The sequence below is a fragment of the Ammospiza caudacuta genome, chromosome 35 (genome assembly GCF_027887145.1).
Source record: "Ammospiza caudacuta isolate bAmmCau1 chromosome 35, bAmmCau1.pri, whole genome shotgun sequence".
NCBI classification, from domain to species: Eukaryota; Metazoa; Chordata; class Aves; order Passeriformes; family Passerellidae; genus Ammospiza; species Ammospiza caudacuta.
Window position 1 is genome coordinate 1,831,732 of NC_080627.1, and position 23,805 is coordinate 1,855,536.

General features: G+C 51.8%; 1 protein-coding gene across 3 annotated transcripts; it reads right to left on the bottom strand.

The window, feature by feature from the left end:
- Positions 1–401: 401 nt before the first annotated feature.
- On the bottom strand, positions 402–22,847 carry CLPTM1 (CLPTM1 regulator of GABA type A receptor forward trafficking). 3 transcript variants are annotated; one of them, XM_058822871.1, is made up of 14 exons: positions 22,783–22,847; positions 20,540–20,664; positions 19,479–19,602; positions 17,851–18,009; positions 17,031–17,148; positions 15,335–15,420; positions 14,278–14,398; positions 11,816–12,060; positions 9,653–9,746; positions 7,592–7,782; positions 7,072–7,167; positions 5,109–5,244; positions 2,945–3,112; positions 402–639 (listed from the first exon to the last, which is right to left on the bottom strand). In XM_058822871.1, the coding sequence occupies exons 1-14, from the start codon at positions 22,834–22,836 to the stop codon at positions 506–508; spliced, it is 1,851 nt and encodes a 616-aa protein (XP_058678854.1). In that variant the 5' UTR covers positions 22,837–22,847; the 3' UTR covers positions 402–505. The 3 variants fall into 3 exon arrangements, with proteins under 3 accessions (XP_058678854.1, XP_058678856.1, XP_058678857.1); XM_058822873.1 differs by lacking the exons at positions 19,479–19,602; positions 20,540–20,664; positions 22,783–22,847 and adding an exon at positions 19,111–19,151; XM_058822874.1 differs by lacking the exons at positions 19,479–19,602; positions 20,540–20,664; positions 22,783–22,847 and adding an exon at positions 18,916–18,931.
- Between the last annotated feature and the right edge of the window lie 958 nt (positions 22,848–23,805).

Genomic DNA, 23,805 nt, shown 5'->3' on the forward strand with positions numbered 1-23,805 from the left:
CCCAACTGGCCAATGGGAACCCGGGAGGGGATGGGACAGGAGGTGTCACCCCCCAAAAAAACCCAAAATCCCCCCAAAATCCCCCCAAAATCCCGATTGGCCAATGGGAACCCGGGAGGAGAGGAGGTTTTGGGGTTTTATAACCCAAAATCCCCCCAAAATCCCCCCAAAATCCCAACTGGCCAATGGGAACCCAAGAGGGGAGGAGGTTTTGGGGTTTTATAACCCAAAATCCCCCAAAACCACCAAAAATCCCCCCAAAATCCCAACTGGCCAATGGGACCCCGGGAGGGGATGGGACAGGAGGTGTCACCCCCCAAAATAACCCCCAAAGTCCCAACTGGCCAATGGGACCCCAAGAGGAGAGGAGGTTTTGGGGTTTTATAACCCAAAATCCCCCCAAAAAACCCCCAAATCCCCCCAAAACCCCAGCTGGCCAATGGGCGCCCGGGCCCCCGGCGCGGGGGGAAGGTTCTGGAAGGTTCCGGCTGGGGGAGGGGCGCTCTCAGTCGTTCTTTTTGCCCTCGGGGGGGCTCTGGGGGGCCGGGGGGGCCTCGCCGGTGCCCCCGAACTCGTTGACGCGCGTGGGGTCCACGCGGTAAATCCAGCGCTGGTACAGGTAGATGAAGAACACCACGTCTGGGGGAGACACCAGGGGGGAGATTCGGGGTGATTTCGGGAAAATTTGGGGTTTTTTGGGGTTTTCGGGGAAAATTCGGATTTTTTTGGGGGGTTTATTTGGGGAAATCGGGGGAGAATTCAGAAAAATTCTGTCTGAAATCCCCCAACATTCCCTTCTAGAAGCCCAAAATTCCCTCTCAAATCTCCCCAAAAATCCCACCTGGAAACCCCAAAATTTCCCTCTCAAATCTCCCCAAAAATCCCACCTGGAAACCCCAAAATTTCCCTCTCAAATCTCCCCAAAAATCCCACCTGGAAACCCCAAAATTCCCTCGCAAATCTCCCCAAAAGTCCCACCTGGAAACCCCAAAATTCCCTCTCAAATCTCCAAAATCCCACCTGGAAACCCCAAAATTTCCTTCTGGAACCCCAAAATTCCATCTCAAATCCCCAAATTTCCTTCTGGAACCCCAAAATTCCCTTCTAGAATCCCCAAAGATCCTCTCTAGAACCCCCAAATTCCAACTCGAATCCCCCAAATTCCCCTCCTGAAATCCCTTCTGGAACGCCCAAAATTCCACCTGGAAACCCCAAAATTCCCTCTGAAACCCCCCAAATTTCCTTTTGGATCCCCAAAAGTGCCTTCTGGAACCCTAAAATTCTGACTCAAATCCCCAAAATTTCCCTGCAGAACCCCAAAATTCCTTTCCAGAATCCACAAAGGTCCTCTCTAGAATCCCAAATTGCCACATCAAATTCCCAAAATTCCCTTTCTGGAACCCCCAAATTCTACCTGCAAACCCCAAAATTCCCTCGGAAATCACTCAAATTTTCTTCTAGAATCCCCCAAATCCCCTCAAATTTCCCAAAATCCCCCAAATTCAACCCAAATCCACTCCAAATTCCCCTCTCACCGTCCCTCAGGCAGTCTATCCTGTACATCACGGGCATCTCCTCTGGAACCCCAAATTCCCTTTCTGATACCCCCAAAATCCCCCAAAATTCCCCCAAATTTGCCAAAAGATCCCTAAAAGTCCCAAAAATTGCCCCAAAATCCCCAAATTCACCCCAAAATCCCACTCACTGTCCCTCAGGCAGCCTATCCTGTGCATCATGGGCATCTCCTCCAGAACCCAAAATTTCCTTTCTGGAACCCCCCAAATCCCCCCATATTCCCCAAAATTCCCAAAAAAATCCAAAATTCCATCTCAGATCTCCCCAAAATTTCCCAAAACCCCCCAAATTCCCCCCAAAATCCCGCTCACCGTCCCTCAGGCAGCCTATCCTGTACATCACGGGCATCTCCTCCGGAACCCCAAATTTCCCTCTCTAAATCCCCAAAATTTCCTTCCTGAACCCCAAAATTTCCCTCTCAAATCCCCAAAAATCCCTTCCAGAACCCCAAAATTCCCTCTCAAGTCCCCCAAATTTTCTTCTAGAGTCCCCAAAATGTCCCAAAATCCCCCAAATTCACCCCAAAACCCCTCTCACCGTCCCTCAGGCAGCCTATCCTGTACATCATGGGCACCTGGAATCCCCAAAACTCCCTCCTGGAACCACAAAATTCCCTTCTAGAACCCCAAAACTGCCTCTGGAATCCCCAAAATTCCACCTGGAAACTCCAAAACTTCCCCCCAAATGTCCCAAAACCCCCCAAATTCACCCCAAAACCCCCTCTCACCGTCCCTCAGGCAGCCTATCCTGTACATCACGGGCATCTCCTCCGGAACCCCAAAATTTCCCTCTCAAATCCCCCAAATTTTCTTCTAGAATCCCCAAAACTTCCCAAAACCCCCCAAATTCACCCAAAACCCTGCTCACCGTCCCTCAGGCAGCCTATCCTGTGCATCATGGGCATCTGCAATCCCCCAAATTCTCCCTGCAATCCCTCAAAATTCCCTTCTAGAACCCCAAAATTCCCCCAAATTTCCCCCAAAACTCCCTCTCAAATCCCCCAAATCCCACCAAAATCCCCCCAAATTCACCCCAAAACCCCCTCTCACCGTCCCTCAGGCAGCCTATCCTGTACATCACGGGCATCTGGAATCCCCAAAACTCCCTTTCTGGAACCCCAAAACTCCCTCTGGAATCCCCCAAATTTCATTCTAGAACCCCCCAAAATGTCCCAAAACCCCCCAAATTCACCCCAAAACCCCGTCTCACCGTCCCTCAGGCAGCCTATCCTGTACATCACGGGCATCTGGAATCCCCAAAACTCCCTTTCTGGAACCCCAAAACTCCCTCTGGAATCCCCCAAATTTCATTCTAGAACCCCCCAAAATGTCCCAAAACCCCCCAAATTCACCCCAAAACCCCGTCTCACCGTCCCTCAGGCAGCCTATCCTGTACATCATGGGCATCTTGATGACGAAGGCGAACAGGTCGTCGATGAAGGTGTTGAGGGCCTTGTAGGTGAGCATGCGCCAGGGCAGGTGCGCCACCGACTGCAGCTTGTAATTGATGAACAGCTGCGGCGTCATCGTGATGAACCCTGCCCGCACAAGGGCCTTTAGGAACCGTTTGGGGGCTTTAGGAACGTTTTTGGGGGGGTTTAGGAACAATTTGGGGATTTGGGGAAAGTTTCGGGAATTTTGGGGTTGAAGGTGTCGAGGGAGCGCCAATGGGAGCTCATCGTGGTGAGGAATCCTGGGGAAAAACTGGGATTTGGGGATGGTTTTGGGGGATTTAGGAATGTTTTCAGGGGATTTAGGAACGTTTTCAGGGGATTTAGGAACATTTTGGGGGTTTGGGGGGATTTGGGGGTTTGGGCGCGATTTCGGGAATTTTGGGGTTGAAGGTGTCGAGGGAGCGCCAATGGGAGTTTGTAGTGGTGATGAATCTTGGAATAAAACTGGGATTTGGGGACGGTTTTGGGGGATTTAGGAACGTTCTGAAGGGATTTAGGAACGTTTTTGGGAGATTTAGGAACAATTTGGGGTTTTCAGAGGTGATTTGGGGGTTTGGGAAAAGTTTCGGGAATTTTGGGGTTGAAGGTGTCGAGGGAGCGCCAATGGGAGCTCATCGTGGTGAGGAATCCTGGGGAAAAACTGGGATTTGGGGATGGTTTTGGGGGATTTAGGAATGTTTTCAGGGGATTTAGGAACGTTTTCAGGGGATTTAGGAACATTTTGGGGGTTTGGGGGGATTTGGGGGTTTGGGCGCGATTTCGGGAATTTTGGGGTTGAAGGTGTCGAGGGAGCGCCAATGGGAGTCTGTAGTGGTGATGAATCTTGGAATAAAACTGGGATTTGGGGACGGTTTTGGGGGATTTAGGAACGTTCTGAAGGGATTTAGGAACGTTTTTGGGAGATTTAGGAACAATTTGGGGTTTTCAGAGGTGATTTGGGGGTTTGGGAAAAGTTTCGGGAATTTTGGGGTTGAAGGTGTCGAGGGAGCGCCAATGGGAGCTCATCGTGGTGAGGAATCCTGGAATAAAACTGGGATTTGGGGATGGTTTTGGGGGATTTAGGAACGTTCTGAAGGGATTTAGGAACGTTTTTGGGGGGTGTAGGAGCATTTTGGGGGGTTTTGAGGTGATTTTGGGGTTTAGGGTCAATTTTGGTGAAATTTGGGTTGAAGGTGTTGAGGGACCATGGACTGGAGCTCATCGTGGTGAGGAATCCTGGAATAAAACTGGGATTTGGGGATGGTTTTGGGGGATTTAGGAACGTTTTTAGGGGATTTAGGAACGTTTTTAGGGGATATTTTGGGGAATATTTTGAGGACATTTCCAGGGCTATTTTGGGGAACATTTTGGGGACATTTCCAGGAATTTTTCAGGGATGTTTTGGGGGCATTTCCAGGGCTATTTCAGGAATATTTCACAGATATTTCAGGGATATTTTGGTAAAATTTTGAGGGATATTTCAGGAATATTTCAAGGACATTTCCAGGGATATTTTGGTAATATTTTGGGACTATTTTGAGAATATTTCAGGAGTATTTTAGGGATATTTGGGGGACATTTCCGGGGATATTTCAGGGATATTTTGGGGCTATTTTGACAATATTTTGGGGCTATTTCAGGAATATTTTGGGGCTATTTCAGGGATATTTTGGGAATTTTTCAGAGATATTTTGGGGATTTTTCGAGGATATTTTGGGGCTATTTCAGGGATATTTCGGGGATATTTCAGGGATATTTTGGGGCTATTTCAGTGATACTTTGGAGCTATTCTGACAATATTTTGAGGCTATTTCAGGAATATTTTGGGGCTATTTCAGGGATATTTTGAGGCTATTTTTGGGGCTATTTCAGGGATATTTTAGGGCACATTTTGGGAATTTTTCAGGGATACTTTGGGGACATTTCCAGGGACATTTCAGAGATATTTTGGGGACATTTCCAGGGATATTTCATGAATATTTCAGGAATATCTGGGGAACATTTTGGGAATTTTTTGGGACCATTTCAGGGATATTTTGGGAACTTTTTGGGAGTTTTCCAGGGCTATTTCAGGGCAGTCTGGGGCGCTGCCAGGACTCACCGAAGGTGAGCAGGAAGCCGTAGAGCATGCTGAGCACCCAGGAGTACCAGCCCTTGTGCTCCAGGTACAGCAGGCTGTACACGGCGTAGCAGCCCAGCAGCGGGAACAGGATCCACGACAGGTACCGGAACGCCATCTGGAACAGGGAAAAACACCTCAGAACGGGGGGTTTGGGGTCACTGTGGTACCGGAACGCCATCTGGAACAGGGAAAAACACCTCAGAACAGGGGGTTTGGGGGTTAGGGGGGATTTGGGGTCACTGTGGTACCGGAACGCCATCTGAAACACCCCGAAAAACACCTCAGAACGGGGGGTTTGGGGATTTGGGGTCACTGTGGTACCGGAACACCATCTGGAACAGCCAAAAAACACCTCAGAACGGGGGATTTGGGGGATTTGGGGGTTTGGGGCTGGTTTAGGGCTGGTTTGGGGGGATTCTGTGGGATTTGGGGGAGTTTGGGGCTGGTTTGGGGTCACTGTGGTACCAGAATGCCATGTGAAACACCCCAAAAAACACCTCAGAACGGGGGATTTGGGGGAGTTTGGGGCTGGTTTAGGGCTGATTTGGGGTCACTGTGGTACCGGAACGCCATCTGGAACACCCCAAAAAACACCTCAGAACGGGGGATTTGGGGGTTGAGGGGGTTTGGGGCTGGTTTGGGTTTGTTTGGAGTTGGTTTGGGGGAGTTTTGGGGGGTTTGAGGGGGTTTGGGGCTGGTTTGGGGTCACTGTGGTACCGAACGCCATCTGGAACACCCCAAAAACACCTCAGAACGGGGGATTTGGGGGTTTGGGGGGTTTGAGGGGGTTCTGGGTTTGTTTGGGGTTGGTTTGGAGGGATTTGGGGCTGGTTTGGGGTCATTGTGGTACCAGAACACCATCTGAAAATGGGGGAATGCACCCCAAAAACCCTTCAGAACGGGGGAATTGGGCTTTTGGGGGGTTTGGAGGGATTTTGGAGGGGATTTGGGGTCATTCTGGGGGCTGGTTTGGGGGGATTTGGGGCAATTCTGGGTTGGTTTGGGGGAGTTTGGAGGGAGTTTGGGGCTGGTTTTGCGTCACTGTGGTACCGGAACGCCATCTGGAACACCCCAAAAAACATCAGAACGGGGCATTTGGGGCTTTTTTGGGGGTTTGAGGGGGTTTGGGGCTGGTTTGGGTTTGTTTGGAGTTGGTTTGGGGGAGTTTTGGGGGGTTTGAGGGGGTTTGGGGTCACTGTGGTACCAGAACGCCATCTGGAAATGGGGAATGCACCCCAAAAACCCCTCAGAATGGGGGGGTTTGGGGAGTTTTGGGGGGTTTGGGGCAGTTCTGGGTTTGTTTGGGGGAGGTTTGGGAGAGTTTGGGATTGTTTTGGGGGGATTTGGGGTTGGTTTGGGGGGATTTGGGGTCATTGTGGTACAGGAACGCCATCTGGAACACCCCAAAAGTCCCTCAGAACAGGGGGGATTGGGGCTTTTTGGGGGTTTGGGGGTGCTTTGGGTTTGTTTGGGGGGATTTGGGGCAATTCTGGGTTGGTTTGGGGCTGGTTTGGGGGAGTTTGGGGCTGGTTTGGGGTCACTGTGGTACCGGAACGCCATCTGAAAAAGGGGGAACGCACCCCGAAAAAACCTCAGAATGGGGGGATTTGTGGCTTTAGGGGTTTGGGGGGATTTGGGAGGGATTTGGGGCAGTTTGGGGCCGGTTTGGGGTCACTGTGGTACCGGAACGCCATCTGAAAATGGGGGAATGCACCCCCAAAACCCCTCAGAATGGGGGGGTTTGGGTTTTTTGGGGGTTTGGGGTTGGTTTGGGGGGATTTGGGGTTGGTTTGGGGCAGTTTGGGGTCACTGTGGCACCGATTCGGGGCCATCCATGGGAATCCCTCCTGGGTGATTTTTGGGGGCTCCCGCTGGAATTTTGGGCCCATCCCAAACCCCCAGACCCCCTGGAATCGCCGGGAACCCCCGAACTCCCACTCACGTCGTCGTACACCTTGGTGGAGCTCTCCACGTAGGTGGATTTGTCGGTGAAGCGCGGCCGGGGCAGCAGCCCGGCCACTCGCTGCTCCCGGTCCAGCTGCCAAAAAACCCCAAAAATCCAAAATGAATCCTTGGGAAAATCCCAAATTAACCCCACAGAAAAATCCCAAATAAATCCCAATTTTTTGCCATTTTTTGACTGTTTTTCACAGTTTTTTCACCGCTTTTCCCCGTTTTTTTTTTTCATTTTTCCCATTTTCCCCGTTTTCCCATTTTTCCCATTTTCCCAGTTTTTTCACTGCTTTTCCCCGGTTTTTTTCATTTTTCCCATTCTCCCCAGACTGACCCTGACGTCCACGACCTTGGTGATCTCCAGAGGTCGATGAGCAGCCCCACCAGCACGCTGAGCTGCCTTTTACCCATTTTATCCCCAGTTTTCACCCGTTTCTCGCCGTTTTTTCGCCCGTTTTCCCCCGTTTTTTCAACTTTCCCGATTTTTGTGGTTTTCTCCCCAGACTGACCCTGACGTCCATGACCTTGGTGATCTTCCAGAGGTCGATGAGCAGCCCCACCAGCACGCTGAGCTGCACCACCACGTTGGTCTCGTTGTCCAGGATGTAGAGCAGCACCACGAGCGACTGGAACACCCCGAAGAACACGGAGCGCACCGAGAGCCCCTCGAGGGACTGCCGGCTGTTCCAGAACTGGATGTCTGAAAAATAATGGGAGTTTTGGGAATTCTGGGTGGGATTTGGGGGATTTGGGGCAAAAATCCCATTGGGAATGGAGCAAAAGAGCGAAAAAATGGGAAAAAAAGGGAAAAATCCCACTGGGAACGGAGGGACAGCGAGCGCAGCGAGAGCCCCTGCAGGGACGGCCGGCTGTTCCAGAACTGGATGTCTGGGGAAAATAATGGGAATTTTGGGAAATTCTGGGTGGGATTTGGGGGATTTGGGGGAAAAATCCCATTGGGAATGGAGAAAAAGGGTCAGAACTGGGGATTTTGGGGGGAAAATTCCTATAGGGAAAGGGGATTTGGGAATCCCAGAGAGCCCCTGCAGGGACGGCTGGCTGTTCCAGAACTGGAGGTCTGGGGAAATAATGGGAATTTTGGGAATTCTGGGTGGGATTTGGGGGATTTGGGGCAAAAATCCCATTGGGAATGGAGAAAAACAGTGAAAAAATGGGAAAAAAAGGGAAAAATCCCACTGGGAACGGAGGGACAGCGAGCGCAGCGAGAGCCCCTGCAGGGACGGCCGGCTGTTCCAGAACTGGATGTCTGGGGAAAATAATGGGAATTTTGGGAAATTCTGGGTGGGATTTGGGGGATTTGGGGCATTTTGGGGGGAAAAATCCCATTGGGAATGGAGAAAAAGGGTCAGAAATGGGAAAAATCCCACTGGGAACGGAGGGACAGCGAGCGCAGCGAGAGCCCCTGCAGCGACTGCCGGCTGTTCCAGAACTGGATGTCTGGGGAAAATAATGGGAAAAATGGGAAATTCTGGGAATTTCTGGGAATTCTGGGAGGGATTTGGGGAATTTGGGGCAAAAAATCCCATTGGGAATGGAGAAAAAGGGTCAAAACTGGGGATTTTGGGGGGAAAATTCCTATAGGGAAAGGGGATTTGGGAATCCCAGAGAGCCCCTGCAGGGACGGCCGGCTGTTCCAGAACTGGATGTCTGGGGAAATAATGGGAATTTTGGGAAATTCTGGGAATTTCTGGGATTTCTGGGAGTTCTGGGTGGATTTAAAGTGATTTGGGGGAAAAAATCCCATTGGGAATGGAGAAAAATTGGGATTTTGGGGGAAAATCCCCAATAAAAGGAGAGGGAAAGGGTCAGAAATGGGGATTTGGGAACTGCAGCGACGGCCGGCTGCTCCAGAAATGGATGGCTGCGAAAAATGGGAATTTCTGGGAATTATTTCTGGGAATTATTTCTGGGAAATTCTGGGAATTCTGGGTGGGAATTGAGGGAAAAACTCTGTGGAAATGGAGAAAAATGGGGATTTGGGGGAAAAAATCCCATTGGGAATGGAGGGAAAGGGTCAGGAATTGTGGGATGAATTCCCAGGGATTTTTAGGATGAATTCCACAAATTTTTGGATGAATTCCCAGGGATATTTGGGCTGAATTTCCCGGAATTTTTAGTATAAATTCCCAGGAAAAGTTGGGGAAAATGCAAAAAATTGGGAATTTTGGGAATTATTTGGGAATTCTGTGGGAATTGTCACCGTTTTTGAAGAGCAGGAACTGGAATTTCTGGGGTTTTGGGGCTGAATTTCCAAGGAGTTTTGGGATGAATTCCCAGGGATTTTTGGGCTGAATTCCCGGGAATTTTTGTATAAATTCCCAGTAAAAGTTGAGAATTTGGGAAAAATTGGGAATTTTGGGAATTTTTGGGGAATTTTGTGGGGATTTTGTGGGAATTGTCGCCGTTTTTGAAGGCCAGGAACTGGAATTTCTGGGGGTTTTTGGGGCTGAATTCCCGGGAATTTTTGTATAAATTCCCAGGAAAAGTTGGGGAAAATGCAAAAAACTTGGGGATTTGGGGGATTTGGGGGATTTTGTGGGAATTGTCACCGTTTTTGAAGGCCAGGAACTCGAAGACGCTGTGCACGATGGACACCACGATGGTCAGGGCCAGCAGGTACGGGTTGGTCTCCAGCAGAGCCACCTGCAAAATGGGGAAAAAATGGAAAAAATGGGAAAAAAATGGGAAAAAAATGGGGAAAAATGGGGAAAAATGGGAAAAAATGGGGAAAATAATGGGGAAGATAATGGGGAAAGCGGGAATAGGAAAAATAAGGGAAAAAAAGGGGAAATAATGGGAAAATAATGGAAAAAATAATGGGGAAAAAATGGGGGAAAAAATGGGGAAAAATGGGAAAAAAATGGGAAAAATGGGGGAAAAAATGGGGAAAATGGGGAAAAAATGGGGAAAAATGGGGAAAAATGGGGAAAAATGGGAAAAAAGGGGAAAAATGGGAAAAATGGGGAAAAATGGGGGAAAATAAGAAAAAATGGGGAAAAAAGGGAAAAATAATGGGGAAGATAATGGGGAAAATAATGGGGAAAGTGGGAATAGGAAAAATAAGGGAAAAAAAGGGGAAATAATGGGAAAATAATGGAAAAAATAATGGGGAAAAATGGGGAAAAAATGGCAAAAAATGGGGAAAAAACGGGAAAAAATGGGGAAAAAATGGGAAAAAATGGGGAAAAAAGTGGGGAAAATGGGAAAAAAAGGGAATTAGGGGATGGAATTGTGAAACCGGCCTGGAGGGAGTGGGAATGGGGGCAAATATGGAAAAATCTGCAGGAAAAAACTCCAAAAATGGGGAAAAGTGTGAAAAAATGGGGAAAGTCCAGGAGAATTGGGGGAATCTGAAGGAAAGCGTGGAAAAAATGAAAAATTTGGGGAAAGATTGGGGTGGATTGGGGAAAATTCAGGAAAAATTCGGGAAAAACTGGGAAAAATCTGCTCCAAACTCCTAAAAACCTGAAAAAATCTGCACTAAAATTCTAAAGAAAGGCAGAAAAATCACAGGAAAAACAGGAAAAAAGGGGAAAAAATCACGGGAAAATTGTGGAAAATCAGGGGGAAACTTGTCAAAAAATCAATGAAAAATTGGGAAAAAAGCAAGGAAAAATCAGGAAAAATTGTAAAAATATATGGGGAAAATTGTGGAAAAATCAGGGAAAATCAGGAAAAATGGTAGAAAAATTGGGAAAAATTGTAAAAATATTGGGAAAAGTCATAGAAAATATTGGGAAAAATCCCTACTAAGCCCCAAAAACCCTTGGGGAAAAATCAAGGAAAATTATAGAAAAATTGGGGAAAATCCCTAGTAAGCCCCAGAAGACCTCATAGAAAAAAACAGGAAAAATCACAGAAAAATTGGGAAAAATTGTACAAAAATGGGGAAAAATTTGGAAAAATTGTGGAAAAATCAGGAAAAATCCATACTAACCCCTAAAAAAGGTCATAAAGCAACGGGAAAAAAATGGAAGAAAATGTAAATTTTTTTATTTCTGACCTTGACGGAGTCCTGCTCCTCGTCGCTCTGCTCGTGCAGGTCCTCGCCCAGGAAGTTCCAGGGGGAGCGAAAAAACCCCAAAATCCCAGAAAAACCCCAAAAAACCCCAAAAAATCTGCTCTAAACCCCTAAAAAAACCCAGGAGAATTCTGCACCAAACCTCAAAAGAACCTGAAGAAAATCTGTGCTAAACTCCTAAAAAATCCCCCAAAAATTAGGAAAAATCAGGGAGAAAAAGGGGAAAAATCACTGAAAAACTGGGAAAAACTGGGGAATAATTGGCGAAAAACTGGAGAAAATCAGGCAAAATTGGGAGGAATACTGGGGAGAAAAATCAGGAAAAAATTGGGGAAATTTGTAGAGAAATTATTAAAAAATCAGGAAAAATTGTTGAAAAATTGTATAAAATGGGGAAAATTTCTATAAAAATTGTATAAAATGGGAGCAAATTGTAGGAAAATTGTAGAAAAGTGGGGAAATTTGTTAAAAAGAAAAACTGGTAGAAAAATCAGAAAAAATAATGGAAAAGCTGTAGAAAAATTGGGAGAAAAATGTAAAAAAAATTGGGAAAAATCCACGCTAGAGCCCTAAAAAACCTCAGAAAACTCAGAAAAAACGGGGGAAAATCACAGAAAAACCAGGGAAAACCGTAGAAAAATCAGGAAAAAATTGGGAAAAAATGGAAAAAATGGAAATTTGGAATTCTGACCTTGACGGAGTCCTGCTCCTCGTCGCTCTGCTCGTACAGGTCCTCGCCCAGGAAGTTCCAGGGCGAGCGCGCGCTCTGGGCGGCGTAGAGCTGCCAGCGCCACAGCGACAGCGGGCAGAAGGACAGACGGAACGGCAGCCGCCGCACGGACTCGTTGATGGGGAAGTAATCGCGCTGCAGGTTCCAGTAGTCGTTGAAGTACAGGATGGGGAAATAATCCCCGCTCAGCGCGTCGAACTTCACGTCTGCGGGAGGGAGAAACGGGGATTGGGGTGAAATCGGGGTCAGGCGGGAGAGAAATGGGGGGAAATGGGAGAAAATTGGGATTTGGAATGGGGGAAATGGGAGGAAATGGGGAAAAAATGGGGGGAAAATGGGAGAAAATGGGGGAAAATGGGAGAAAATGGGGGAAGATGGGAGTAAATTGGGATTTGGAATGGGAGAAATGGGGGAAAATGGGAGAAAATTGGGATTTGGAATGGGAAAATGGGAGAAAATTGGGATTTGGAATGGGAGAAATGGGAGAAAATGGGAGTAAATGGGGAAAAATGGGAGAAAATGGGGAAAAATGGGAGAAAATGGGGGAAGATGGGAGTAAATTGGGATTTGGAATGGGAAAAATGGGGAAAAATGGGAGAAAATGGGGAAAAATGGGGAAAAATGGGGAAAAATGGGGAAAAATGGGAGAAAATGGGGAAAAATGGGAGAAAATTGGGATTTGGAATGGGAGAAATGGGGGAAAATGGGGAAAAAATGGGGGGAAAATGGGAGAAAATGGGGGAAAATGGGAGTAAATTGGGATTTGGAATGGGAGAAATGGGGAAAAATGGGAGAAAATTGGGATTTGGAATGGGAGAAATGGGGGAAATGGGGGAAATGGGGAAAAATGGGAGAAAATTGGGATTTGGAATGGGAAAGATGGGAGAAAATGGGGAAAAAATGGGGGGAAAATGGGAGAAAATGGGGGAAAATGGGAGTAAATTGGGATTTGGAATGGGAGAAATGGGGAAAAATGGGAGAAAATGGGGAAAAGTGGCAGAAAATGGGGAAAAATGGGAGTAAATTGGGATTTGGAATGGGAAAAATGGGGAAAAATGGGAGAAAATGGGGAAAAATGGGGAAAAATGGGGAAAAATGGGAGAAAATGGGGAAAAGTGGGAGTAAATTGGGATTTGGAATGGGAGAAATGGGGGAAAATGGGAGAAAATGGGGAAAAGTGGGAGTAAATTGGGATTTGGAATGGAAGAAATGGGAATAAATTGGGATTTGGAATGGGAAAAATGAGAGAAAATGGAGAATAAATGGGATTAAATTGGGATTTGGAATTTGAAAAATGGGAGAAAATGGGGAAAAATGGGAATAAATTGGGATTTGGAATGGGAGAAATGGGGAAAAATGGGAGAAAATGGGGAAAAATGGGAGAACTGGGATGAACTGGGACCCACCAAAGCCCAAACCAGCCCCGTTTTTAATGGGAATTTTTTGGTTTTTCTCAGAATTTTTCATTTTTTGGGGAATTTTCCCAGGAAAACAGAAATTGCAGCTGCTCACACTGGTCTGGGGTTCCCTGATCCAGGGGGTGGAACTGGGATGGACTGGGATGAACTGGGATGCCACGATCCCAAACCAGCCCCGTTTTTAATGGGAATTTTTGGGTTTTTTCTGGGAATTTTTGATTTTTTTGGGGAATTTTTGCAGGAAAACTGGGAATTCAGGCTGCTCACACTGGTCCAGGGGTGGGAGACGCTGCCCTTGACCCTGGGGTGAATTGGGATGAACTGGGGTGAACTGGGAGCTACTGGGATGCCACAATCTCAAACCAGCCCCGTTTTTAATGGGAATTTTTGGGTTTTTTCTGGGAATTTTTGATTTTTTTGGGAATTTTCCCAGGAAAACAGAAATTGCAGCTGCTCACGCTGGTCTGGGGTTCCCTGATCCTGGGAATGGAACTGGGATGGACTGGGATGGACTGGGGTGAACTGGGAGCTACTGGGATGCCACGATCCCAAACCAGCCCCGTTTTTAATGGGAATTTTTTTGTTTTTTCTGGGAATTTTTCATTTTTTGGGAATTTTTCCAGGAAAACTCAAAATTCCAGCTGCTCACACTGGTCTGGGGTTCCCTGATCCAGGGGGTGGAACTGGGATGGACTGGGATGAACTGGGATGCCACGATCTCAAACCAGCCCCGTTTTTAATGGGAATTTTTGGGTTTTTTTCTGGGAATTTTTGATTTTTTGGGGAATTTTTGCAGGAAAACAGAAAATTCTGGCTGCTCACACTGGTCCAGGGGTCAGAGATGCTGCCCTTGACCCAGGGATGAACTGGGATGAACTGGGAGCTACTGGGATGCCACGATCCCAAACCAGCCCCGTTTTTAATGGGAATTTTTTTGTTTTTTTCTGGGAATTTTTGATTTTTTTTGGGAATTTTTGCAGGAAAACAGAAATTGCAGCTGCTCACACTGGTCCAGGGGCGGGGGCACGCTGCCCTTGACCCAGGGCGTGTGGTCATCCACCATGTTGATGGTCAGGTTGGGGTGCCAGTGGGAAATGACCTCGACCGGCCCGAAATCCTCGGCTCTCTGCAGGGAAAGCACAGGGCTGGCTGGGCAGCAAATCCCAAAAAAAAACCCAAAAAAACCCCAAAGAACAAAAAAAAACCCACCAAAAAACCAAAAGCCCCAAGCCCTCCCAAAAGTCTGAAAAATTCCCCCGAAAAAATCAAAAAATTCCCCCCAAAAAACCAAAAAAATTTAAAAAAATCCCCAAAAGACCCCCAAAAATTCAACCCCCACAAAAATATAAAACAAAAAGCCAAAAAAATCTCCCCATAACCTCCCCTAAAAAAAAAACCCCTCAAATAAAGCCCAAAAATCCTAAAAAATTCACCCCAAAATATAAAAAAAAATCCCCCCCCAAAAAAACCCCAAAAAGCCAAAAAAATGGAAAAAACCTCCCAAAATGCTAAAAAAATCTCAAAAAATTCCCCCAAAATTCTAAAAACCTCCAAACATAAAAAAAAAATTCCACCCCAAAAAATCTCCCCAAATGCAAAAAAAACCCCAAAAAATCCCCAAAAATACTAAAAGAATCCCCAAAAAAATCCCAAAAAATTCTCCCAAAATATCCTAAAAAACCTCCAAAATATACCCAAAAAATACTCAAAAAATACCCCAAAAAACCTCCAAAATCCCAAGAAAAGTCCCAAAAAAAATCCCTAAAAAATCCCCCAAAATGCCCAAAAATTCCCCAAGAAAAATCCCCGAAAACCCCCCAAAAAATCCCAAAAATCCTGAAAAAAATCCCAAAAAACTCCCTAAAAATCCCCAAATAATTTTCCCAAAGTCCCAAGAAAAATCTCAAAAAAATCCCACCAAAAAGACCCTAAAAATTCTCCCAAAAATCCCCAAAAAAGCCCAAATTAACCCCAAAAAATCCCCCCCAAAATCCCTTAAAAAACAAAAAAGTCCCAAAAAATCCCAAAAAATCCCCAAAATCCCAAAATTGGGAATTCCCACCTTGATCATCTCGGGGTCGGCCTCGGTCTCTCCCGTCAGGAGATTTTTGGTTTTCTGGAATCGCCTCCGCTTGTATTTGTTAATCACTGAAAAATGGGAAAAATGGGAAAATAATGGGAAAATAATGGGGAAAATCATGGGGAAAATAATGGGAAAAATAATGGGATTTCTGTACTCCTGGAGCTGCGCACGGTGCCCAGGGCTGATCCCAACCCCATCCCTGAGGGATTTGGGGCCATTCCTGAGGGAATTTGGACCCCAAAAATGGGAATTACTGGGAATTTCCCCATTCCTGAGGGATTTGGGGCCATTCCTGGGGGGATTTGGATCCCAAAGGCCAGAAATTCCCAGGAATTGATGGGAATTCCCAGAAATATCCCAGATTTTCCCATTTTTCCCAGATTTCCGTACTCCTGGAGCTGTGCACGGTGCCCAGGGCTGATCCCAGCCCCGTCCCTGAGGGATTTGGGGCCATTCCTGAGGGAATTTCGATCCCAAAAATGGGAATTACTGGGAATTTCCTCATCCCTGAGGGGTTTGGGGCCGTTCCTGAGGGAATTTCGATCCCAAAAATGGGAATTACTGGGAATTTCCCCATTCCTGAGGGATTTGCGGCCGTTCCTGAGGGAATTTGGATCCCAAAAATTGGGAATTCTTGTGGGAATGTTCCCCATTCCTGAGGGATTTGGGGCCATTCCTGGGGGGATTTGGATCCCAAAGGCCAGAAATTCCCAGGAATTGATGGGAATTCCCAGAAATATCCCAGATTTTCCCATTTTTCCCAGATTTCCGTACTCCTGGAGCTGTGCACGGTGCCCAGGGCTGATCCCAGCCCCGTCCCTGAGGGATTTGGGGCCATTCCTGAGGGAATTTCGATCCCAAAAATGGGAATTACTGGGAATTTCCTCATCCCTGAGGGGTTTGGGGCCGTTCCTGAGGGAATTTCGATCCCAAAAATGGGAATTACTGGGAATTTCCCCATTCCTGAGGGATTTGCGGCCGTTCCTGAGGGAATTTGGATCCCAAAAATTGGGAATTCTTGTGGGAATGTTCCCCATTCCTGAGGGATTTGGGGCCATTCCTGGGGGGATTTGGATCCCAAAGGCCAGAAATTCCCAGGAATTGATGGGAATTCCCAGAAATATCCCAGATTTTCCCATTTTTCCCAGATTTCCGTACTCCTGGAGCTGTGCACGGTGCCCAGGGCTGATCCCAGCCCCGTCCCTGAGGGATTTGGGGCCGTTCCTGAGGGAATTTCGATCCCAAAAAAGGGAATTACTGGGAATTTCCTCATCCCTGAGGGATTTGGGGCCGTTCCTGGGGGAATTTTGACCCCAAAGGTTGGGGATCGTTGGGAATTCCCAGATTTTCCCAGAAATATCCCAGAATTTCCCAGATCTCCGTACTCCTGGAGCTGCGCACGGTGCCCAGGGCTGATCCCAACCCCGTCCCTGAGGGATTTGGGGCCGTTCCTGAGGGAATTTTGATTCCAAAAATGGGAATTACTGGGAAATTCCTCATCTCTGGGGGATTTGGGGCCATCCCTGAGGGATTTGGGGCCATCCCTGAGGGATTTGGGGCCGTTTTTGGGGGGATTTGGGGCCGTTCCTGGGGGAATTTCGACCCCCAAGGTTGGGGATCGTTGGGAATTCCCAGATTTTCCCGCATTTTCCCAGAAATGTCAGGAATTCCGTACTCCTGGAGGTGTGCACGGTGGCCAGGCGCCGGTAGAGGCTCTTCTGCCGGGGGTCGGGGTGGAAGCCGCTCTTGGTGAAATAAACGTGGACGTAGATGGAGCCGTTCCTCTGCACGCTCTGGGGGAACAAACGGGAGACGTCCGCGTGCCCGGAGCGCTCGTAACGACAACGGCGGTCACAATTCCCTTTCCACAACCCCAAATCCCCTCAGAACCATCCCCAAATCCCCATTCCCAGACCCCAGAATTCCCAAAATCCCCCAAAACCCCCGGGATTTTCTGGGAACGCCCACCTGGGAGATGCCCACCTCGCCGGAGTGCTCGTAGCAGCCGTCAGCATCCCCTTTTCCCATTCCCAAATTCCCTTTTCCTCACCCCAAATCCCCTCAGAACCATCCCAAATCCCCATTCCCAGACCCCAAATTCCTCAGGAAAATCCCAAAATCCCCCAAAATCTCCCTAATTTCCCCGGAACGCCCACCTGGGAGATGTCCACCTCCCCGGAGTGCTCGTAGCTTTTCCCAACCCCAAATTCCCTTTTCCCAACCCCAAATCTCCATTCCCAGACTCCAGAACCACCTCAAATCCCCATTCCCAGACCCCAAACCCCTCAGGAAAATCCCAGAATCCCCAAATTTCCCCGGAACGCCCACCTGGGAGATGTCCACCTCGCCGTAGTGCTCGTAGCAATCATCAGAATTCCCTTTTCCTCACCCCAAATCCCCTCAGAACCATCCCAAATCCCCATTCCCAGACCCCAAATTCCTCGGGAAAATCCCAAAATCCCCCAAAATCTCCCCAGTTTCCCCGGAACGCCCACCTGGGAGATGTCCACCTCGCCGTAGTGCTCGTAGCAGCCGTCGGCGTTGTCGCCGCTGGTCCAGTCGCCGTAGACCAGGTCCCGCTTCTCCCAGAACAGCGCCGAGCTGACGTTGAAATCCGTGAAGTGCTCGTGCTCCGAGATGTAAACGTACAGGTCCTGCGGGAGGGAGGCAGAAACCCCGGGAATTCAGCCCAAAAACCCCTGGGAACCGATCCTAAAAACTCCCGGGGATTTCTGCTGAAAATTTCTGGGAATTCAGCTCAAAAATCCCTGGGAATTTATCCCAAAAATCCCTGGAAACCGATCCTTAAAACTCCTGGGGATTTCTGCTAAAGATTTCTGGGAATTTATCCCAAAAATCCCTGGGAATTTATCCCAAAAATCCCTGGGAATTCAGCCCAAACATCCCTGGGAATTCAGCCCAAACATCCCTGGGAATTCAGCTTAAAAATCTGTGGGAACTCAGCCTAAAAATCCCTGGGAATTCGGCCCCAAATCCCTGGAAATTTATCCCAAAAAGTCCCTGGGATCCCCAGGATGGTTGGGATCTCAGATCTGGGATCTGACCCCAAAATCTCCCCCAGATTTGGGATCTGCCCTTGAAATCCCCTCTGAATTTGGGATCCAATCCCAAATCCCAAATCCCAATCCCAAATCCCAGATTTAACCCCAAAATCCCAAATCTGAGCATCAGGGGGTCCTTGGGGAAGAGGCTCCTGCTGGGGCTGCGGGCGCTGCCCCTGCTGCCATTGCTCTGATCCCAGCCCCTGATCTGATCCCAAATCCCACAATCCCAATCCCAAATTTAATCCCAATCCCAAATTTAACCCCACAATCCCAGATTTAACCCCAGTCCCACCATCAGGGGGTCCTTGGGGAAGAGGTTCCTGCTGGGGCTGCGGGCGCTGCCCCTGTTCCCGTTGCTCTGATCCCAGCCCCTGATCTGATCCCAAATCCCACAATCCCAATCCCAAATTTAATCCCAATCCCATTTTTAATCCCACAATCCCAGATTTAATCCCATAATCCCAAATTTAATCCCAGATTTAATGCCAGTCCCACCATCAGGGTGTCCTTGGGGAAGGGGTTCCTGCTGGGGCTGCGGGCGCTGCCCCCGTTCCCGTTGCTCTGATCCCAAATCCCACAATCCCAATCCCATATTTAAACCCAATCCCATATTTAATCCCAGATTTAGTCCCAATCCCATATTTAACCCCACAATCCCATATTTAATCCCAGATTTAATCCCAGTCCCACCATCAGGGTGTCCTTGGGGAAGAGGTTCCTGCTGGGGCTGCGGGCGCTGCCCCCGCTGCCGTTGCTCTGATCCCAAATCCCACAATCCCAATCCCATATTTAACCCCACAATCCCAGATTTAATCCCAGATTTAACCCCAATCCCGTATTAAACCCCACAATCCCAGATTTAACACCAGATTTAATCCCAGTCCCACCATCAGGGTGTCTTTGGGGAAGAGGTTCCTGCTGGGGCTGCGGGCGCTGCCCCCGTTCCCGTTGCTCTGATCCCAGCCCCTGATCTGATCCCAAATCCCACAATCCCAATCCCAAATTTAATCCCAATCCCATTTTTAACCCCACAATCCCAGATTTAACCCCAGTCCCACCATCAGGGTGTCCTTGGGGAAGAGGTTCCTGCTGGGGCTGCGGGCGCTGCCGCCGCTGCCGCTGCTCTCGGGCGCCGCCGGCGCTCTCCGGAACCAGCTGGAGATGGCCCAGATGATGAAAATCCTGCGGGGAAACCGGCACTGAAAATGCAGGGCTGGGATTTGGGGTTCCGGGGTGACCCCGATCCCGGGATGATCCCGATCCCAGGATTTGGGGTTCCGGGGTGACCCCGATCCCGGGGTGATCCCGATCCCAGGATTTGGGGTTCCGGGGTGACCCCGATCCCGGGGTGATCCCGATCCCAGGATTTGGGGTTCCGGGGTGACCCCGATCCCGGGGTGATCCCGATCCCAGGATTTGGGGTTCCGGGGTGACCCCGATCCCGGGGTGATCCCGATCCCAGGATTTGGGGTTCCGGGGTGACCCCGATCCCGGGATTTGGGGTTCCAGGATGGTCCCAGCCCTGGGGTGATCCCAATCCCAGGGTTTGGGGTCCCAGGGTGGTCCCGATCCCGGGATTTGGGGTTCCGGGGTGATCCCCATCCCGGGATTTGGGGTTCCGGGGTGATCCCAGCCTCAGGGTGATCCCAATCCTGGGGTGACGCCGATCCCAGAGTTTGGGGTTCTCGGGTGATCTCAGCCCTGGGGTGATCCCGATCCCGGGATTTGGGGTCCCGGGGTGATCCCGATCCCAACCCCTTTAACCCCTTCCATCCCAAACCCCACCTGAACAGGGCCCGTTAACCCTTTCGGTGCCGCTCTCACCTGAACAGGGCGGGCCCCGTTAACCCCGTTAACCCTTTCGGTGCTGCTCTCACCTGAACAGGGACTCCTTAACCCCTTTAACCCCTTCAGTGCCGCGGCGCTCACCTGAACAGGGCCCCGTTAACCCTTTCAGTGCCGCTCTCACCTGAACAGGGCCCCGTTAACCCCGTTAACCCTTTCGGTGCCGCTCTCACCTGAACAGGACCCCGTTAACCCCGTTAACCCTTTCGGTGCCACTCACACCTGAACAGAGACTCCTTAACCCCGTTAACCCCTTCGGTGCCGCGGCGCTCACCTGAACAGGACGCCCTTCACCACCTGCCAGGCGTTGGGTGCCGGTTGCTGCTGCGGCTGCTGCCCCTGCGGGCTCTCGGCACCGGCACCGCTACCGGTACCGGCAGCGCCGTTACTGCTGGGAACCTGCGGGAAAAAACCGGTCAGTGACACCGGGACCGACCCGGTAACAACCCCATCCCATCCCGGTACCGGCAGCGCCGTTACTGCTGGACACCTGCGGGAAAAAACCGGTCAGAGACACCGGGACCGACCCGGTAACAACCCCATCCCATCCCGGTACCGGCAGCGCCGTTACTGCTGGACACCTGCGGGGAAAACCGGTCAGAGACACCGGGACCAACCCGGTAACAACCCCATCCCATCCCGGTACCGGTACCGGCAGCGCCGTTACTGCTGGACACCTGCGGGGACAGAACCGGAACCGGTCAGCGACACCGGTACCGACCCCAACCCCATCCCGGTACCGGCAGCGCCGTTACTGCCGGAAACCTGTGAGAATGGAACCGGAACTAGAACCGGAACCGGAACCGGTCAGCGATGCCGGTACTGATCCAACACTGACCCCAACCCCACCCCGGTACCGGCAGCGCCGTTAGTGCTGGACACCTGTGACAGCAGAACCGGTCAGAGACACCGGTACCGGCACTGGCACCATCCCAGCCCTGACCCCACCCCGGTACCGGTACCGGTCCTGGCAGTGCTGTTACCGCTCGACACCCGCAGCACCGGGACCAGAGCCGGTCACCGACACCGGCCCGGTACCGGCCCTGTACTGATCCCTTCCCGGTCACCGACACCACCCCGGTACCGACCCCTTCACAGCCACCGACACCGGCGCAGTACGGCTTCCGGTTCCTTCCCGGTCACCGATACCGGCCCGGTACCGGCCCCTTCCTGGTACCGGTTCCTTCCCGGTCACCGACACCAGCCCGGTACTGGCTCCTTGCTGGTACCAATCCCTTCCTGGGCCCGGCACCGGCCTTGTACCAGTTCCTTCCCGGTCACCGATACCGGCCCGGTACCGGCCCCCTCCCGGTACCGGCCTGCTCCTGGTCACCAACCCAGTACCAGCCCGCTCCTTCCGGTACCGATCCCTTCCCAGTCACCGACACCGGCCCGGTACCGGCCCCATCCCACACACTGACACCGGCCCGGTACCAGCCCTGTACCGATCCCTTCCCGGTACCGATCCCTTCCCAGTCACCGACACCGGCCCGGTACCGGCCCCATCCCACACACTGACACCGGCCCGGTACGGGCCCATTCCCGGTCACTGATACCGGCCGAGTACCAATTCCTTCCTGGTCACCGACACGGGCCCGGTACCGGTTCCTTGCCGGTACCGATCCCTTCCCGGTCACTGATACCGGCCTTGTACCGGTTCCTTCCTGGCCACCGACACCGGCCCGGTACCGGCCCCTTCCCGGTCACTGATACTGACCCAGCACCGGCCCCTTCCCGGTACCGATCCCTTCCTGGGCCCGGTACCGGCCTTGGACTGATCCCTTCCCGATACCGGCCCTGTCCCGGTACCGATCCCTTCCTGGTCACTGTCCCGGTACCGGCCCCATCCCGGTACCGGCCCCTTCCTGCTCTCAGTCTCGGTGCCGTTACCGGAGCCGTTCCCAGTCCCCATCCCGGTCTCGGTCCCCGTTCTCTGAGCCTGTCCCCATCCCGGTCTCGGTCCCGATCCCTTTCCCCGTTCCCATCCCTGGTCTCGGTCCCTGTCCCGTCCCGGTCCCGTTCTCTGCCCTGGTTCCGGTCCCGGTTCCTGCTCTCGGTCCCTCCCCCGTTCCCGGTCCCCGACTTTGACCCCGGACCTTGCCCCATTCCCGGTGTCCGTCTCTGTCCCCTTCCTTGTCCCCTTCCCTGTCCACGGTCCCGGTCCAGGTCCCCGGTCTCCCACGCCGGTCCCCGCTCCTTGTCCCGGTCTCCGGTCCCGGTGCCCCGTCCCGATCCCCGTCCCTTTCTCTGTCCCTTTCCCAGTCTCTGGTCCCGCTCCCGTTCCCTGTCCCCATTCCCGGTTCCTACTCTCGGTCCCGGTTCCCGCTCCCGGCTCCCGTTCCCTGTCCCCGCTCCCATTTCCCGGTCCCCGCTCCGGTTCCCGTTCCCGCTCCCATTCCCCGTTCCCCCTCTCCCTTCTCGGGGCCGGCTGCCCGCTGTCCGGTGCCAGCCGTTCCCGTTCCGGTTCCCGTTCCGGTTCCCGTTCCGGTTCCCCGCGGGCCCCGCTCGCTCCCGGACCTGCCCCGGGCCCGGGCCCGGTCCCGCCGCCGCCTCCGTCCCCGGCGCCGCCATCTTTGCTGCGCCGCCTCTCGCGAGACTTCCGGGAGCTGCGCCCGCGTGACCCCAATGAGGGGCGGGAAACGTCACAAACCCCGCCTCTTTTGTGACGTCACAAACATATTCACCAATAGCAGCGCGGCCCGCCCCCGGCGGGAGGGGGTTTTCCCGCCCCGCCCCCTCCGCCTCGCTCAGCCAATGGGAGCGCGCCCCGCCCCCAGCGCTCTCCACGGGGGCGTTCCCTGCTCTGACGCAACCAGAGCGCTCAGCCAATGGCGGCGCGATGCGCTCCCAGTGGGGGTTTCCCCGACCGCGCCCCCGGCGGTGACGTCACGGCGGGCTCAGCCAATGGCGGCGCGGCCCGCGCGGGGATTTCCAGGTCCGGCGGCGGCGCGGCCTCGGGGGGCGGCGGCGGGAGCGGCGGCGGCGGCTCCGGGACCACCGGGACCCGCACCGGGAGCGGGACCCGCACCGGGGGCGCGACATGGCGCTGCCGCTCGGTGAGCGCCGCCCCGGGGAGCGGAACCGGGGATCCCTCCCGGTGGCGCAACCGGGACCGGCTCGGGGGGGAGCGGAACCGGGGATCCCTCCCGGTGGCACAACCGGGACCGGTCCAGGGGGAGCCGAACCGGGACCGGCTCGAGGGGAGCGGAACCGGGGATCCCTCCCGGTGGCACAACCGGGACCGGCCCGGGGGCAGCGGAACCGGGGATCCCCCCCGGTGGCAGAACCGGCACCTCCCGGGGGGATAACGGGGGATTAACGGGGCGGTCGCGGTCACGGGGGGTGTCACGCTCCGCTCCCGGTTGGGCTCCGGTCCCGGTGCCGGGACTGCCGCGGTTTTACCGGGCTCGCTCCTTTCGGGCTGTCCCGGTGCCGCTGCCGGTGCTGACGCCGCCGTCCCGGTGCCGTGTCCCGGTAGGAGCCGCCGTGCAGGATCCCGGGCTGGCGATGGCTCACGGAGCACCGGGCACAGGTAAAGCC

Bases quoted from the DNA above. Each gene is read 5' to 3' on its own strand.
- CLPTM1 (XM_058822871.1), bottom strand. From the start codon at position 22,836: ATGGCGGCGCCGGGGACGGAGGCGGCGGCGGGACCGGGCCCGGGCCCG. The intron at 14,399-15,334 runs GTGGGAATTCCC...CTTTCCCTGCAG, and splicing joins CCGACCCCGAGATGATCAAG to AGAGCCGAGGATTTCGGGCC. The intron at 12,061-14,277 runs GTGAGCAGCTGC...TCCCTCCCGCAG, and splicing joins GCCCCCGCCCCTGGACCAGT to ACGTGAAGTTCGACGCGCTG.